Source organism: Netta rufina (genome assembly GCF_964035555.1).
Source record: "Netta rufina genome assembly, chromosome: 11".
Classification (NCBI taxonomy): Eukaryota; Metazoa; Chordata; class Aves; order Anseriformes; family Anatidae; genus Netta; species Netta rufina.
The window spans coordinates 10,143,760-10,156,487 of record NC_140134.1 but is presented as its reverse complement, the minus strand read 5'-3'; the positions used below and the strand labels follow the sequence as shown (position 1 = coordinate 10,156,487).

General features: G+C 60.3%; 3 protein-coding genes across 3 annotated transcripts in view; 2 read left to right on the top strand and 1 right to left on the bottom strand.

The window, feature by feature from the left end:
• The window catches only part of ARID3B (AT-rich interaction domain 3B), a 30,362-nt gene extending 25,924 nt beyond the window's left edge, over nucleotides 1-4,438 (bottom strand). The window contains exons 1-2 of the mRNA XM_084293137.1: nucleotides 4,349-4,438; nucleotides 2,078-2,741 (exon numbers count right to left, since the gene is read on the bottom strand). Of these exons, the coding sequence (XP_084149263.1) occupies nucleotides 2,078-2,653 (576 nt within the window). The 5' untranslated portion in view covers nucleotides 2,654-2,741; nucleotides 4,349-4,438. The remainder of the gene's footprint in view (nucleotides 1-2,077; nucleotides 2,742-4,348) is intronic.
• A 181-nt stretch (nucleotides 4,439-4,619) lies between these two features.
• Nucleotides 4,620-6,993, top strand: LOC311213329 (actin, cytoplasmic type 5). Its single transcript, XM_084293234.1, has 2 exons — nucleotides 4,620-4,692; nucleotides 5,423-6,993. Exon 2 carries the CDS (start codon nucleotides 5,434-5,436, stop codon nucleotides 6,562-6,564), a length of 1,131 nt encoding a protein of 376 aa, XP_084149360.1. The 5' UTR covers nucleotides 4,620-4,692; nucleotides 5,423-5,433; the 3' UTR covers nucleotides 6,565-6,993.
• A 917-nt stretch (nucleotides 6,994-7,910) lies between these two features.
• UBL7 (ubiquitin like 7) lies at nucleotides 7,911-12,335 on the top strand. The gene is made up of 10 exons (XM_084293393.1): nucleotides 7,911-8,239; nucleotides 8,619-8,738; nucleotides 9,114-9,196; nucleotides 9,314-9,398; nucleotides 9,789-9,846; nucleotides 10,050-10,183; nucleotides 10,558-10,607; nucleotides 10,994-11,161; nucleotides 11,313-11,435; nucleotides 11,806-12,335. Exons 1-10 carry the CDS (start codon nucleotides 8,056-8,058, stop codon nucleotides 11,941-11,943), a joined length of 1,143 nt encoding a protein of 380 aa, XP_084149519.1. The 5' UTR covers nucleotides 7,911-8,055; the 3' UTR covers nucleotides 11,944-12,335.
• The last annotated feature ends 393 nt before the right edge of the window (nucleotides 12,336-12,728 follow it).

Below are 12,728 nucleotides of genomic sequence, written 5' to 3'. Positions count from 1 at the left end.
CATTACGCATACCACAAATACTCCCCGGGCAGACCTAGCTGGGAGCAGCATAAACTCGCAGGTTATTCGCCTCCAGCCTCAACGGCAGCTTAAAAACACAAGGGGAGGAACCGTTTGGGAAATCAGCCGCAGAACGCAGCCCCTTCTGCATCTCACCCAGATTTTCCTGCCCCAAATCAACCGTTTCACAGGAAAACAAAAGGAAAAGCCGGGTACCTCTGAGGTACACACCTCAAATGGAACACCTGAAGCTGGGCAGCATGCTGCAGCTCGGAGCACAGGATTTTACGGGGGCAGATTGCAGCCACAGGCATGTTTTGGTCCCCCCTCTGCAGTCCCAGCAGCAAACTGCCCCCCTGGCTGGGTATTCCCACCTCCTCGCAGCTCCCCGGCTCCGGTCCCGCAGTTAAATTTTTACTCCCTGGTATGCAGGCTGCGCTGGCGAACGCAAACAAGCTGAGCTGCAATATTTACCCTCCTCAAGGTGAATATACCTCACCTGCAGCATGAATATGAGCCTCGATGGGGCCTTTGGAGCGCGCCGCAGCACCCCAACAGCCCCGCTCACCTGCGGGACTGGCACGGGGACACCTTGGGGCACAGCAGGCGCCCCTCCAGCCCAGCACTCCACCTTCAGGGCCAGGAACAGATCGACCTTGGGGCAGCACGAGAGCCTGCCCGCTTCCTGCCATCCTCTCCCACCCTTTCCCACTCCTGGAGCTGCTGCGGCGGGGCTGGTGCTCCTCCAGGACTTTGACATCCACAAGTTTCACCAGCTCCTTTCTTTACCTGTTGTACTGAAACGGATCCATTTGACATGGCAAGGATTAAGTTTTGCTTCCCAGAGCTTTGTGCACCTCTCCTTCCCCACCACACTGGCCTGAAGTCAGAGTAGTTTAGGCTGCAGCCACCACCCAAACACTCGATGGCTGCAGAAATGCCACGACCTGGGCCGAAGCAGCTGCCTCAGCGCCAGTTCATGGCACATCAGGTGGAAAACAGCTCGGACAGCGCTGCTCTGCCACGCTGTGCCTGCCACAACACGCTTGGAGCTGCCCTCCCGAGCCAATTTGTTGCGACTCACAGACTCTCACGAGATAGGCAAGAACTGCCACTAAGCACGATGCCATCCCTGGTGGCACCCGCCACGCTAGGAGCACAAATAGCCGAAGCCTCGGCGTATTTTTGAGGCTGAGCCCCTGAAACCAGAGTCCTGCCCAGCATTCCCCAGCCCAAAAGAGGAAGTTTTTGTCAGCCGTTACGTTCCAGCAAATCCTGAAGGAGTTTCTGTAGTGATTGTGCCCCAACTGACACAGCCACCCTTCGTTTCCCTACAACAGCACAAGTTAACACCTCGTTTGGGGCAGCTCTTCTGGAGAAGCCAGCACGGAGAAACCACAGGGCAGGAGCCTGCAGCGGGCTCTGAGCGGGCTGGGAGAAGTAGTAAGGTTTGTGGAGGTTTAACAGTTCCCCCTCAAACCACTGCCCATGAAAGTGTAAAGCAAATAATCCCGTGTGTGCGACCAGCAGCAGACTTTTCACCGTTTATCAGCCGCCACTGCGCAGCTCGGGCCTTTTTACCCCATCGTGTTTGCAAGAGGGGAGGAGGGAAAGAAAACAGATCTGGTTTTGTCCGTACAAGGCTTCTGAGCTCAGACAAAAAACGATCTGAAAACCTAACCCCGCTCACACTCGGGCTAACGCCTGTAGGAGAGGACAGCTAAAGCCCACTCTTCATTTTGTTCTTTTAATTGAAGCCACGCAGCCCCTCAGCCCCATTTCTGAACAGGTACAGATGCTGAAAACGTCCCCAAAAGGCTGTGCAGGCCAGCTCTGCACCAACACAGCCCACAAGCGCTGTACTGCCCGAAACACCTGCTTATAGCAGAAAGAATCACCGATCCTCTGGCACTGAGCTATGAAACCTGCACCTGCAAAGCGAGCTGAGCTGCAGGTCTCAGAGAAAAACCGGGAGGAGTGCAGTGGGGAAGCACAGCTCTGCTCCTGCCCCCTTCCCGCAGCAGCCGGGCTGCAGACACGGCCCCGGGAGGGAGGAGGGACCGAGGGCAGCACTCACCTGCTTGAGCTGCTCGTCCAACCTCCAGCGCGCGGCCGGGGAGCCGGAGTAGGGCTGCTTGGCAGTGTCTTTACCCTGTTCTTCTCTGCCCTGCTGTCCCCGCGGGTGCCCCGCGGCCGGAGGAGGGTTGGAGGTCGAGGCCACTCTTTGGTTGTGCTGGGCGGCTTTGGGAGCGTGGAAATATTTCAGAGCGGAGCACGGCTCCTTCCCAGTCACATCGGCGCCGTCCTCCAGATCTCCGCCTTCCAACCCGCCTTCCTCCTCCTCCTCGTCTTCCTCCTCTTCCTCGTCCTCCTCCTCCTCCTCTTCCGGCTCCGAATTCATGCTGCTCTCGTCGAAAGCCCGCGCGGCCCCGGCGCCGGCCGGGCCTCTGCCCAGGGAACCCCCGCTGGAGCCGCCCGAAGGCCGGCCGGCCGTGGCTGCCAGCACTGCCTGCTGCACCGCCAGCTGCTGCGTGTAGAGCAGCTGGGCCTCCCGCAGCTGCCTCTGCTGCCGCTCCCTGGAATCCATCTGCAGAGGGCTTTGCTGCTTCTGCTGCTGCTTCTGCAGCTGCTCGACCACGGCTTCCAGCTTCATCCCGCCCGGAGCATGGCTGGGAAGAGAGGGGGGCGCCGGGGCTGCAGCGGGCAGGGTTCGAGCCCCGGCCTTGGGAGACGGGCGGAATCTGAAAGAGAGGCAAATATTTGTCCGTATGAATATAAACCGCTTTCATCTTTTCCCCAGGAAGAGGATAAATAGAGTGCAAAGCCAATACTCTTTCCTGTGCAGGAGACCGTGAAACAATCAGCTCCGTGTTTAACAGCCCCGGGCTCAAACTTGCATTCAATTTTCGGCCCGTTTAATTGTATCTGCGAGCCGAACACATTTACTAGAACCTCGGCTTCGTGTGCCCTGCGGACAGGACAGCAGCTGAAATGCCTTTGTCCGCCGGCCCAGCCGCTCGTTTTCCCCCGCAATCCTCCCGTGCCTGCTCAGCAATCGCTCCTGAAATACTGGCTTTAGCGTTTGGGGCTCGCTCCTTCTGAAAACACTGCCTTAAAAGGAGACGGCCGGGCCCTGATCTCACCATATTTCTATTAAGAAACGTGCAAGGCTTTACGGCGGGCCGCTCCTCTCCCGGGTGTTTAATGCTTTCGTTGTTTCACCCCTTTCTTTGCGCTTCCAGCACCAAACACTATTTTTAGCTGTTGTTTTTTTTCCCCAAGGTGAGGAAAGGCAGCCCAAAACCCCCAGCAGGGCACGGGGCAGCTCCTGCCTCCGCTCCCCCCTTCGATTTTCTTGGGGAAAACACCCTGGAAACCCCATTCTGAGCAAGCACCAGGCTTCTTTTGGGGCAAAACCCCCCAGAAAAAACACAGAGCTCCGATGGCTGCACTTCTGCTCGCCATCAGCCTCTGCCGGACCCCGCGTCCTGCTGGCAGGGAGGGCCCCGCCGAGCTTTGCAACGCAAGGAGCCGCTGAACCAGGTCTCCCCGCTGCCCCCCGGAACAAAATCCTGCCTCCTGGGGGAAACAAAGGGCGGGCGAACCTCCGGCAAGCCGAGGCACCTCCCGGCCGCCTCCCGCCCCAAGCGGGGCCGGGTCAGAGCCGGGCGGCCCCCAGCAGGCTGAACCCACAGGGACCCTCCGAAAGCCAGCACCCCGGGGGAGGCGGCTCCAGGGTGGCCTCGAGGGGAACTGAGGGGTCTCGGAAGCTCGTGTGAGGGAATAGGGAGGGAAATGCGGCAATAAAGGGGGAAATGGGGCAATAAAGGGGGAAATAAAGGGGGAAATGGGGAAATAAAGGGGGAAATGGGGCGATCAGCGGCCCGATCGCCTTGGGCAGCTCACGGTGAGCTCCCTGCGGGGCCACGCCGGGTTTTGGGGGACCCCCGAGAGCCCCCCGAGGAGGCGAGCTCCGAACACGGAGGCGTCGCAGCCTCACGACATGTCGCGATAGCGGGGGGGAGGGCGACGGCGAGGGGGCTGGCGGGGCAGCGAGCCCGCTGCGGGCTTCACCACCCGGTTCAGGGCCTGGCACCGTCCCGGTGACCCCCCCGGGTTCCAAATTTGGGGTGAATTTCCACCAATTCAACCTCCCCGGCGCGTCCCAACGCCGAACAAAGCTCCAACAGCCCCCAGACCCCGCGGGCCCAGCCCCGAGCCCACCGGGGGGGGGCCTCAAACCCTCCCCCGGGGCTCCCCCAACCCCGGTCCCGGCGCCTCCCCCGCCCCCCGGCGCTGCCTCCCCGCGGCCCCCAGCCTCCCCCCCGGGCTCCCCGGGCTCCGTTACCTGTGCCTCGGCCCGGCCGTGCCGCCTGCGGCCCCCCTCGCGCTGCCGCCCGGGCCCCGCCCGCCGCCGCCACCGCCCCCCCGGCCCCGGGCCCGCCCCGCCTCAGCCCCACCGGAAACGGGGCCGCGGGGGAGGGGGGGCGGTGCCCGGCCCCGGAAGCGAGGCGGGAGCTTCCGGGTGCGGCCCCGGCAACGGCGGAGCCCGGAAGGGGCGGGAGGGATGGTGAGGGAAAGGCGGTTCGGCCAATGGGACGGCGAGGATGGAGCGGGTTCCGGTTCCGGGGGGATAAAAGGAGGGGAGCGGGGCAGGGCCCGGCAGTCGGAGGCGAGGCGGCGGCGGCGCAGGTGGGGATGAGGGGGCGGTGGCATGGGGGGAACCGGGGGGTCCTGGGGAAATAGGGGGCAGGGGGCGGCCCTGGAGGGTTCTGGGGGATGTGGGGAGGAAAAAGGCAGCCCCGAGAGGGTTTTTGGGGGGTAGGGTGAGGGGGGCAGCCCGGAGGGGCCTTTTTGGGGGGAGGGTTTGTGCCCCCTGGGGGTTTTGGGAGGGTAGGGGGGTGTTCTGGGGGTCTTTTTGGGGTGGGGGGAGAGAGGGGGTGTTATTAAGGGGGTTTTGGGGTGGAGGGAGATGGGGTGCCCTGAGGGTTTTCTTTGGGGGGAGGAGGGTGGCCCTCAGGAGGCCTGGAGTGGGGATGGGGAGAGAAATTTTCCTTGTTTTTCTTTTTTTTTTTTTTTTTTGAGGGGTGTCCTTGAGGCCCCTTTTTGGTAAGGGAAACGGGGATGTCCCTAAGGTTTTTGGGGGGACTGGGGCAGAAGAGGGCCTCCCTGGGGAGATTTTTTTTGCGGGGGGGGGTGGATGTTGTGGGTGGTCTGGCTCCTCAGGGTGTGCGTGCTGTGCGTGTGGGGTTAGGTCACCCTGCTGCCTTTCTGGCACCCCCAGGACCCGTCTTGGAGTCTCCTCAATGCCCCTTCTCACTCCCTGACCATTTCCAGTGCCCTGACCCCTCTGGTCCTTCATCACACAAGGGCAGGGCCCTTGCAGAGGTGCTCTGTGACCCCCCCCCTCCTTGTCCCCCAGGTGCATTCAGCATGGCAGACGAGGAGATCGCTGCCCTTGTGGTGGACAATGGCTCAGGCATGTGCAAGGCGGGTTTCGCGGGGGATGACGCTCCCCGGGCTGTGTTCCCCTCCATCGTGGGGCGCCCCCGGCACCAGGGCGTGATGGTGGGCATGGGGCAGAAGGACAGCTACGTGGGCGACGAGGCGCAGAGCAAGAGGGGCATCCTCACCCTGAAGTACCCCATCGAGCACGGCATCGTCACCAACTGGGACGACATGGAGAAGATCTGGCACCACACCTTCTACAACGAGCTGCGCGTGGCCCCCGAGGAGCACCCGGTGCTGCTCACCGAGGCGCCCCTCAACCCTAAAGCCAACCGGGAGAAGATGACCCAGATCATGTTTGAGACCTTCAACACCCCGGCCATGTACGTGGCCATCCAGGCCGTGCTGTCGCTCTACGCCTCCGGCCGCACCACCGGCATCGTGATGGACTCCGGCGACGGCGTCACCCACACCGTGCCCATCTACGAGGGCTACGCGCTGCCCCACGCCATCCTGCGCCTCGACCTGGCCGGCCGCGACCTCACGGACTACCTGATGAAGATCCTGACGGAGCGCGGCTACAGCTTCACCACCACGGCCGAGAGGGAGATCGTGCGGGACATCAAGGAGAAGCTGTGCTACGTCGCCCTGGACTTCGAGCAGGAGATGGCCACGGCCGCCTCGTCCTCCTCGCTGGAGAAGAGCTACGAGCTGCCCGACGGGCAGGTGATCACCATCGGCAACGAGCGGTTCCGCTGCCCCGAGGCCATCTTCCAGCCCTCCTTCCTGGGCATGGAGTCCTGCGGCATCCACGAGACCACCTTCAACTCCATCATGAAGTGCGACGTGGACATCCGCAAGGACCTGTACGCCAACACCGTGCTGTCGGGCGGCACCACCATGTACCCGGGCATCGCCGACAGGATGCAGAAGGAGATCACGGCCCTGGCGCCCAGCACCATGAAGATCAAGATCATCGCCCCGCCGGAGCGCAAGTACTCCGTCTGGATCGGCGGCTCCATCCTGGCCTCCCTCTCCACCTTCCAGCAGATGTGGATCAGCAAGCAGGAGTACGATGAGTCCGGCCCCTCCATCGTCCACCGCAAGTGCTTCTAGAGGGGCTGCTGGCAGCCACCCGGGGTGCCCCCACACCCCCTGTGAGGAGGAGGTGCTGCAGGTCTCCCTTCGCTTCGGACCACTCTTGTTTGACTGTTGGTGTTCTAATCCGGTGAGGTACCGAGTAGCAACGAGCAGTAAGCGTTTTAACGGCCCTGCCATGGTTCGGCCAGTTTGTGACTAGAGGTTTGGTTTTGTTTTTAGCAGAGGAAGCGCGGCGACCCCTCAGGCTGAGGTTCAGGGGCTGGCGGCTCCTCCTGGTAGCTGTGCTGAGGCTCTGAAGGTAGAGGGAGGGTTGTTCATGTTTCCTGTGTAACACTAATAGGATGACACTAAAGTAGGCTCGTCACCTTTAGGTTTGTCCACCTTTAGGTTTGTCACAACTGACTTATTTGTAGGAAAACAAATAAAACATTAGTCTTAAAACTACGCGGTGGTATTTCTTGCCTTCTTTAGGGAGGGGCTGGGTCTCCTTGCTCCAGGTGCTGGGTAAGGCCAGGCTTTGCACTCGGGCTGAACCCTGCGTGTTTGCAACTCCGAAAGCAGAACTGGGAGCGCCGCTGTGCAGAGCGTGCCGTGTTGCTGTCTGAGCCACGAGCCATTTAAAGAACTGTTAGGAAGGAAAACTTGCCTGGTATGTGGCTCTTGCAGCCTTTCTGGACTTTCATGGTAACTTGGCTTTTTTTAGAACATAAACAGCCCTTCCTGTCAGAAAAGCGAGCAGGCTGGCACAGGTTTTGGGGGCAGAGGAGCAGCTTCTCCTTTTTTGGGATCCCGTGAGGAGATGGAGCAGCAGATGCTCCTGAAGCTCCCTGAGCCTGGGGAACTCAGCTCCTTTTGCTGTGGGAGGGTTGAGCTGCCCTACAGAAACTCCTCAGCAAGAAGAGCCGGGGGAAGGACAGGAACATTCAATTCACTGCTGCTGACACAGAGGCAGCCTGCACACATGGGGAGGGGAGCAGCGGGGATGCCTCCCCACGGGCTCCCAGCCCCCAGGACAGCTGCCCTCCTGCCGAGCCTTGCTGGGAGCGAGGGGCTGCTCCTGCCGTGCCTCAGGCCCTGCTGCCAGCCCCCCGTTTCCATGCAGCCCCCCGTTGCAGTGCAATTCCCCCCCGCCGGGAGGCGCCGCGGGGCCACCTCCTCCCCCCGCGACCCGGGCGGCAAGAGACTTCTGTCAGCCCTCCTTCCCGCTTTTAAACCCCCAGCCGGCCTCCCATTGGCTCTCCCTTCCACCTCCCCCCAAAGCTGACCAATCAGCGGAGCCTCCCTTAGCGGACTACACTTCCCAGGGCTCCCCCGCGGCGGGGCGGGAGCGGTATTTCCGTTTCCGGCGCTGTGTTGCCGGAAGAGAAGCGGCGGCGGCGTGTGAGGGGAGCTCCGGGGCCGCGCTCGGCCGGGACCCCCCGGGACCCCCCCCAGAACCCCCCCGGGAGCTCCGGATCGGTTCCGGAGGCTTTCGGCGGCCTCGCCCCGCGGTTGCTGTCCCCCGGCATGGCGCTGCCCGAGTGGCACATCGCCGTGAAGCTGGCGGACCAGCCGCTGGCCCCCAAATCCATCCTGCGCCTGCCCGAGACGGAGCTGGGCGAGTGCCCGCTGGGCGGCTGCAGCATCTCCTGCCTCAAGCAGCTCATCACCGGCCGGCTGCAGGAGTCCGTGCCCGACCCCGAGCTCATCGGTACCCGTCGGGGGGGTTTGTGTGAGCGGGCAGGTGGTGTGGTTCTCCAGGGGGGGTCCAGAGGCTCTGCTGCAGCTGTCTGAGCGCATTGTGGGGTCGGTGTGCTTGTTAAGGAGACTTTTGGCATAGTTTACTGACCAGCGTGTCTGCAGGAGAGAGCTCAGCCCTTCTAAAGGAGGCAGTGAAGATGTATCTGTGAATATCAGCTCGGATTTCCTCTCGTTTTTCCTGTCATGATGAAGCAGCTCAGCGGGCAGGGTGTTATCCCCGTGGGCAGGGCAATGTCCCCACACAGTTCTTGGTTCTTAAGGGCTCTGAGCCCTTTGTGAGCATGTTGTGGGTGTTTGTCTTGTCTTGACGTGTTTTTCTCTTCCTCTAGATCTGATCTACTGTGGCCGTAAGCTGAGGGATGACCAGACGCTTGATTTTTATGGCATCCAGTCAGGCTCCACTGTTCACGTGCTGCGCAAGTCCTGGCCCGAGCCCGACCAGAAACCAGGTGAGGAGGAGGCGGTGTGTGAGGAACAGCCCAGCTCCTCTTGGGGATTTGCTTCTGGGAGGCTGGTGCAGGGTTTTCCACCTCTCACAGCAGCAAGTGGGGTAGGGTTAGGGAATGAATCATGTCACGGGGCGAGCAAACATCCCTGCCTTACGTGGGTGTGCTTGGTTTTAGGGTGTTGCCAGAGAATCAGGAATGAAATGTCTCGTTACTCTAGGTTGAGGGGAAAACCAGGTTCGCGTGTGCCTAATTGTAGAATAAATTGTGTTAATTTAGGGCCGTTACCTTAATACGCTTCCTCCTGTGCAAGTAGGAAGGTACATATCTATGTTTTTGCATGCCTGGGAGCTGGGAGTGCTGTCTTTCCTCTCTCAGAGCCCGTGGATAAGGTGGCAGCAGTTCGGGAGTTCCGGGTGCTTCACACTGCCCTGCACAGCAGCGCTGCCTACAGAGATGCGGTGAGCGAGGCTGCACAATTTGTCTGGCTGCCTTTTGTCTGTCTTCCTCGCTGAAGAAAGGCTCTGAGTGGGGCCTTGTTGCGTGCTGCTGCTGATCCCTTCTGATTTCTCTGGCAGGTCTTCAAAATGCTGGGGAACAAGGAGTCGCTGGATCAGATCATTGTGGCTACTCCTGGCCTCAGCAGTGACCCGGTTGCTTTGGGTGAGTCCAGACGTCACCCAGAGGGTCTGAAGGAAGCCAGATAAAGATGGCTTCAGTATAAAACAAACACTTTAATTTAAGCACTAAAATAAACTATTAAAGATTGTTTAATTCCTGACGTATGGGATGGGGTCGCAACTTCTCACAGCCAGCTGGGTGCCAGGGTTGATCCTGCTGGGGAAGCCCCATCCCGGGGGTGTGGCTGTGATTCAGCCTCTCTCTAGGAAGGCACAAAAGGTTTCAGAGAACAATAATAGAGTGCTTACTGTGTTTTTTTGTGACTCACTCGCTTCCTGAAAAACAATTCATTTGTTTTCTTCCCATGATTTAACCGGCTCCTGTGGATTTGTATCCTGTCTCGTACTGGTCACGTCTCCTGGTCCCTCCCAGGAGTGCTGCAGGACAAGGATCTCTTCTCAGTGTTTGCAGACCCCAACATGCTGGACACGTAAGCTGGCGCAGTGACTGCGCCGTGCCTTTGTTGTGCTCCTGTTTAGTACTTTTCCCACCCAAATGGGGAGCATTTTGCTGCTGGGCAGCCACAGTCAGCATCTGAAGTGGTGTTGGCTTTATTAATTTCTTTGCTCGTATCAAGCTGCTGCTTTCTCAGCCCCCTCATGCACGTGATTTATTTTCCCCCCCTCCCTCCAGGCTAATCCCAGCTCACCCTGCCCTGGTGAACGCCATCGTGCTGGTGCTGCACTCGGTGGCGGGCAGCACCCCGCTCCCCGCCCCGGAGACGTCCTCCCGAGGCATGTCCTCCGGCTCCTACCGCGACATGCCAGGTGCGTGCAGCCTGCGGGCCTCATCTGCAGGGAAATCCCTGCTGGGGCTGACGCAGAGCCTTCCCCGGGCTGGAGGCAAAAGAAGTTTGGGCTCCTGAGTGAGGAGGAGTGTGTGTTGTGGTTTGCTGGGTTGTGTCGACAGAGGCTGATCTCAGCCAGGGCAACCTCAGAGCCTCTCCTGGCCACACACGTGTAATCTCTGTGGGTAGCAGGGTGCTGTGGGCTCTGTTTTGCACAAATTAGGGGCTTAACCCGTGCCTTAGCTGGGGCTGAGCCTGGTCGTGTGGCCAAGGCCTCTGTGGGATTCTCATCCGGTGCCCAGTTCCTGCCAGCACCTAGTTCTCTGCATCTGGTGATACTTCCTTCTCTTGCAGGTGGCTTTCTGTTTGAAGGTCTCTCTGATGACGAAGATGACTTTCACCAGGTAATTGGCAGGCCAGGTCAGGTGGGGCAGCTGTTTTGGGCTTGCTTTATGGGTTTAACAGGTAGCTCTTAAGGACTTTCTCTCTTATCTCCAGAACAGCACGAGATCCTCTGCCTCACGGGGGTGTTGTGAAGATAAATAAGATAAATGTCTTTTGTTTTTAAGCTGATGGATGAAATATTAAAAGGCTTACAGCCAGTTCAGCAGCTTTAGAATAGTTAGGTTTGGAAAAAAACACAGCTGATCACCATGTGTGCTTCTTTTAACAAGTTCCACGTTTGAATTTTGAATACAGTAGAGAAGAGATCCCTGGGAATAAGCACACGAGCTATGGACCTTAGTGGGACATGGGCACTGACACCAGAGGTGCTTTTCTCTCCTTGCAGAGCACGAGATCGACGCCGTCCAGCAGCACCTCTGGCTCCCGCCCGGCTTCCCTTGGCTACTCGGGGGCTGCAGGGCCCCGGCCCATCACCCAGAGCGAGCTGGCGACCGCGCTGGCACTGGCCAGCACCCCGGAGAGCAGCTCCCACACGCCTACCCCTGGCACCCAGGTACAGCAGCTGGGGGTGTCCTGCACTGCAGAGCTAGCTCCTGGCTGAGAGCGAGCCCTGCTCAGCTCCGGGAGCCTTCTCAGTCTGGGGTCTCCTCCAGATGGGCTGGGGGAGCGCCCCCCTGACCCCTGCACACCTCATCTCCTCCTAGGGTCACTCCTCTGGGACCTCCCCGATGTCATCCAGCGTCCAGTCGGGGACACCCATCACCAACGACCTCTTCAGCCAGGCCTTGCAGCACGCCCTGCAGGCCTCGGGGCAGCCCAGCCTGCAGGTCAGTGGCTCAGCCTCTTCTTCTGGGGACCCGCGAAAGCTCCACGTGGCGTTGGGTGCTGCGGGGTGGAGGTGGTTCTTCCAGCTGCCTTCTGTGGCAGGACAGCGAGCTGGAAGGGGAGAAGAGCTTGGAGGAGGCGCAGCAGAGCGATGTTAAAGGGCTGGGTGGGATGGGAGGGATGGGCTGGGGGATTTGGGGTGTGCTCAGCAAAACTAAGAACTTTCAAGACCTGTTTGCATGCTTAGCATTGTACTTCTGAGTCAGAGAGGTGGGAGAATCCGGCGTGGCAGAGGGGGCTGTGGGGAAGGCTGTCATGTTACTGCTTGGCCTCTTGCACCTACCCTTGGCTTCTTTTGTTTCCTGTCTGTAGAGCCAGTGGCAACCCCAGCTGCAGCAGCTGCGAGACATGGGCATACACGATGATGAGCTGAGCCTCCGCGCCCTGCAGGCCACGGGAGGGGACATCCAGGCTGCCCTGGAGCTCATCTTTGCTGGCGGGGCTCCCTAGCTTTGGGCAGGACTGGTGTGTGGCACCGTGATGTTCCTCACCCTGGGACTCGGCCCCACAGCTCAGCTGGGAGCTGCTGGGGCTCGGCTCCTGTCCTCACAGGTGGGCTGTGCGACCCTGGCTGAGAGCACCGAGGCCACTTCCTTCAGCTCCACTGGTAGCCTCCCTCTGGTCTCCCCCTTCTCCCCGTTCTGCCCACCAGAGACGAGACCTCAGAGCTCTGCTCAGCACGCAGGGGCAGCTCTCGTGTGCTGGGGGATGCTCTGGTCTAGCGACACCCCCCCTCTGCCTGCTGTTTGATCCCTGCCCGCCTGGCGTGCCTCAGTCTCGTCTCGTTCTGTCCTAGTGGTTCCCCTGTGTCTGACTGCATTAAAGGGACTGTATTCACCTGCCTCGTGTTTTGGGTTGTCATCCATCCCGGCGGGGTGTGCTTGTTGCAGCCTGGCTGCAGAATGGATCTGCCTGTTGTAGGGCGGCTGTGTCGGCAGAGGGCACTCCCCTTACAGAGCAAAACGCCTCCTCTGTCCCTTAGTTCCTAAGAGAACGTTGTGCTGGGCGTGAGGCTTACCTGCCGGCCCTCCTCCTGCGAGTTAGGCCTGTAAAAACTGTGCTACGGGTGCTCTCAGAGAAGTGCCCCAAAGGAGCATCGCATCTCCTTTTCGGCACAAACCTCTGTTCTCAGCTCTCTGGTGGTGGCTGGGACAGTCCTGCATGGCGCTGTGGTGCAGGAGTTCACGGCCACCAGCAGGTGACAGCAGGAACGTGACCAGCAGAGGGTTGAGGCA

What these genes read in the sequence shown, in the direction of transcription:
- LOC311213329 (XM_084293234.1), top strand. Translation starts at nt 5,434, where the DNA reads ATGGCAGACGAGGAGATCGCTGCCCTTGTGGTGGACAATGGCTCAGGC.
- UBL7 (XM_084293393.1), top strand. Translation starts at nt 8,056, where the DNA reads ATGGCGCTGCCCGAGTGGCACATCGCCGTGAAGCTGGCGGACCAGCCG. An exon ending in CGAGCCCGACCAGAAACCAG is followed by an intron (nt 8,739 to 9,113) that starts GTGAGGAGGAGG and finishes TTCCTCTCTCAG; the next exon opens with AGCCCGTGGATAAGGTGGCA. An exon ending in CTCCTACCGCGACATGCCAG is followed by an intron (nt 10,184 to 10,557) that starts GTGCGTGCAGCC and finishes CTTCTCTTGCAG; the next exon opens with GTGGCTTTCTGTTTGAAGGT.